Raw genomic sequence first — 1,923 nt, 5'->3', positions numbered from 1 at the left:
AAGATTGCTGCTATTGAAAGACCTTCGTTATTTTATAAGTTTGTATATTTATAATCATGAGTAGGCCGACTTGTAAGGAACATAAGTGACCCTACAGACAACACAGACTCCAGGTGCATCACGACATTAATGACTTTAAATGAATAAAAAAAGATAAGGCTTCAAATATTTTCTTTTTTTCGTGTACAAAAAAGACCTCTGGTCGCTTCGACTAAGGTAAATTCAATTTTTTATCTGCGTTTGCTCGATAAATAACAGGCTGAAACATTTTGAACCAGCGAAACACACACTGCTCGCAAGTAGAACCGCTGCAGGTCTATCGCCAAGCCAAATGAACACACGTCGATGCTCGAGTATTTCGTTTAAATCCCCTCCGCAACTATGATGCACGTTGCTGTTTCGATCACTTGCGATGTATCTTCCGATGAGTGTGTAAATCGCTATAAGCCGTAAACGCTCTACTGCAGGTCTCGCACTTGAACGGCTTCTCTCCTGTGTGAGTCGTCTCATGAACCGCCAAGCTGCATTTATGACTAAACGCCCTGCTACACGTGTTGCACTTGAACGGCTTCTCTCCAGTGTGAATTCTTTCGTGATCCGCCAAAGTGCCTTTCAGAGTAAACGCCTTGCTGCACGTGTTGCACTTGAACGGCTTCTCTCCGGTGTGAGTCCTCTCATGATTTACCAAGTTGGTTTTCTTAGTGAACGCCTTGCAGCACATGTTGCACCTGTACGGCTTCTCTCCTGTATGAATTCTTTCGTGATTCACCAAGCTCCATTTATGACTAAACGCCCCGCTGCACGTGTTACACTTGTACGGCTTCTCTCCAGTATGAGTTCTCTCATGATTCGTCAAGGTGGTTTTCTGAGTAAACGCCCTGCTGCACGTGTTGCACTTAAACGGCTTCTCTCCGGTGTGAATTCTAACATGAGCTGTGAAGCAATCCTTACGCGCAAATGTTTTCTCGCAGGCATTGCAACTGAAGGGCCTCTCGCCAGTGTGAGTCCTCTCGTGGATTGCGACATCCGCAGCGGAAGAGCTTGAGTGAGGACAGAAGCGGCACGGGTGCTTGTCTGGTTGTCGGTGCGTTTGCTGCTTGTGTGGGCCCGAATTGTTGGTCTGGAGAGAGGTGTCAATCCTGCGGCTGTCATGGTCAAAGGTATCCACTTTGTCGCCACAGCCTGCTCCTATCCAGTCTGTTGGGATGACACGACAGAGCAAGAAAGGTCAGCGCATTTTTAATTGTTCTGAACATGGTCCAGTATACCTACATTATGCCGGTGCGGCCTACAGTGGCTATTCGTTCATTTGAGATCTTAAAAAGGTTAATTCGCAAAGCTTGTAAATGTCTACAGGGGATCGTTAAAGACTCTATTCTGGCAGCCCCACGGTGCGGCAGCTGTGGTGGCTTGCATGTTCTGCTAACCAAGCGCAGAAGGGAAGTCAAGCCGCCGCGGTCGCTGCTGCACAGTGTTGGCGGTAACGTGTTACAAGTAACGTCGTTACCGGTAACGCCTTTCTTTTTTCAGTAACATGGTAACGTAATTGTTACTTTTCCAACACAGTTACGGGTAACGTACTTGCGTTAGTTATTTCAAGTAGCGGATAACGTAATTACGTTACTCGTTACATCTTCCAAAAACTTAAAAAACAATGTTAGCACAGAACGAGCGGGTTGGTAGGGATAATTAAACTTGAGGAAGAAAACGTGTTTGTCCCTCCCTTTTTGTTTTTTCCTCAAGTTTAATTGAAAAACGAACACCTGTATTTTTTGCCAGTTTCTATACTTCGTTTTACCTGAAGTCCAGACGCAGCTGACGCTACAAGCTGATGGAAATTATCAGACAGGGAAAAGAGAACCATTATGGTGTTCTCCGTGTTTCTGTACTTGTTCAATCTTTGCTGAACCATAAACATTCATG

General features: G+C 45.3%; 1 protein-coding gene across 1 annotated transcript; it reads right to left on the bottom strand.

The window, feature by feature from the left end:
• Positions 1–403: 403 nt before the first annotated feature.
• Positions 404–1,213, bottom strand: LOC120836425 (gastrula zinc finger protein XlCGF71.1-like; the record flags this gene model as incomplete). Its single annotated transcript, XM_040205303.2, has 1 exon — positions 404–1,213. A coding segment is annotated over one exon (810 nt), but the record flags the coding sequence as incomplete, so codon positions are not given.
• Positions 1,214–1,923: the final 710 nt, after the last annotated feature.

The sequence above is a fragment of the Ixodes scapularis genome, unplaced genomic scaffold, assembly GCF_016920785.2.
Source record: "Ixodes scapularis isolate PalLabHiFi unplaced genomic scaffold, ASM1692078v2 PGA_scaffold18__7_contigs__length_3171195, whole genome shotgun sequence".
Classification (NCBI taxonomy): domain Eukaryota; kingdom Metazoa; phylum Arthropoda; class Arachnida; order Ixodida; family Ixodidae; genus Ixodes; species Ixodes scapularis.
This window is presented reverse-complemented; position numbering and strand designations above follow the sequence as displayed.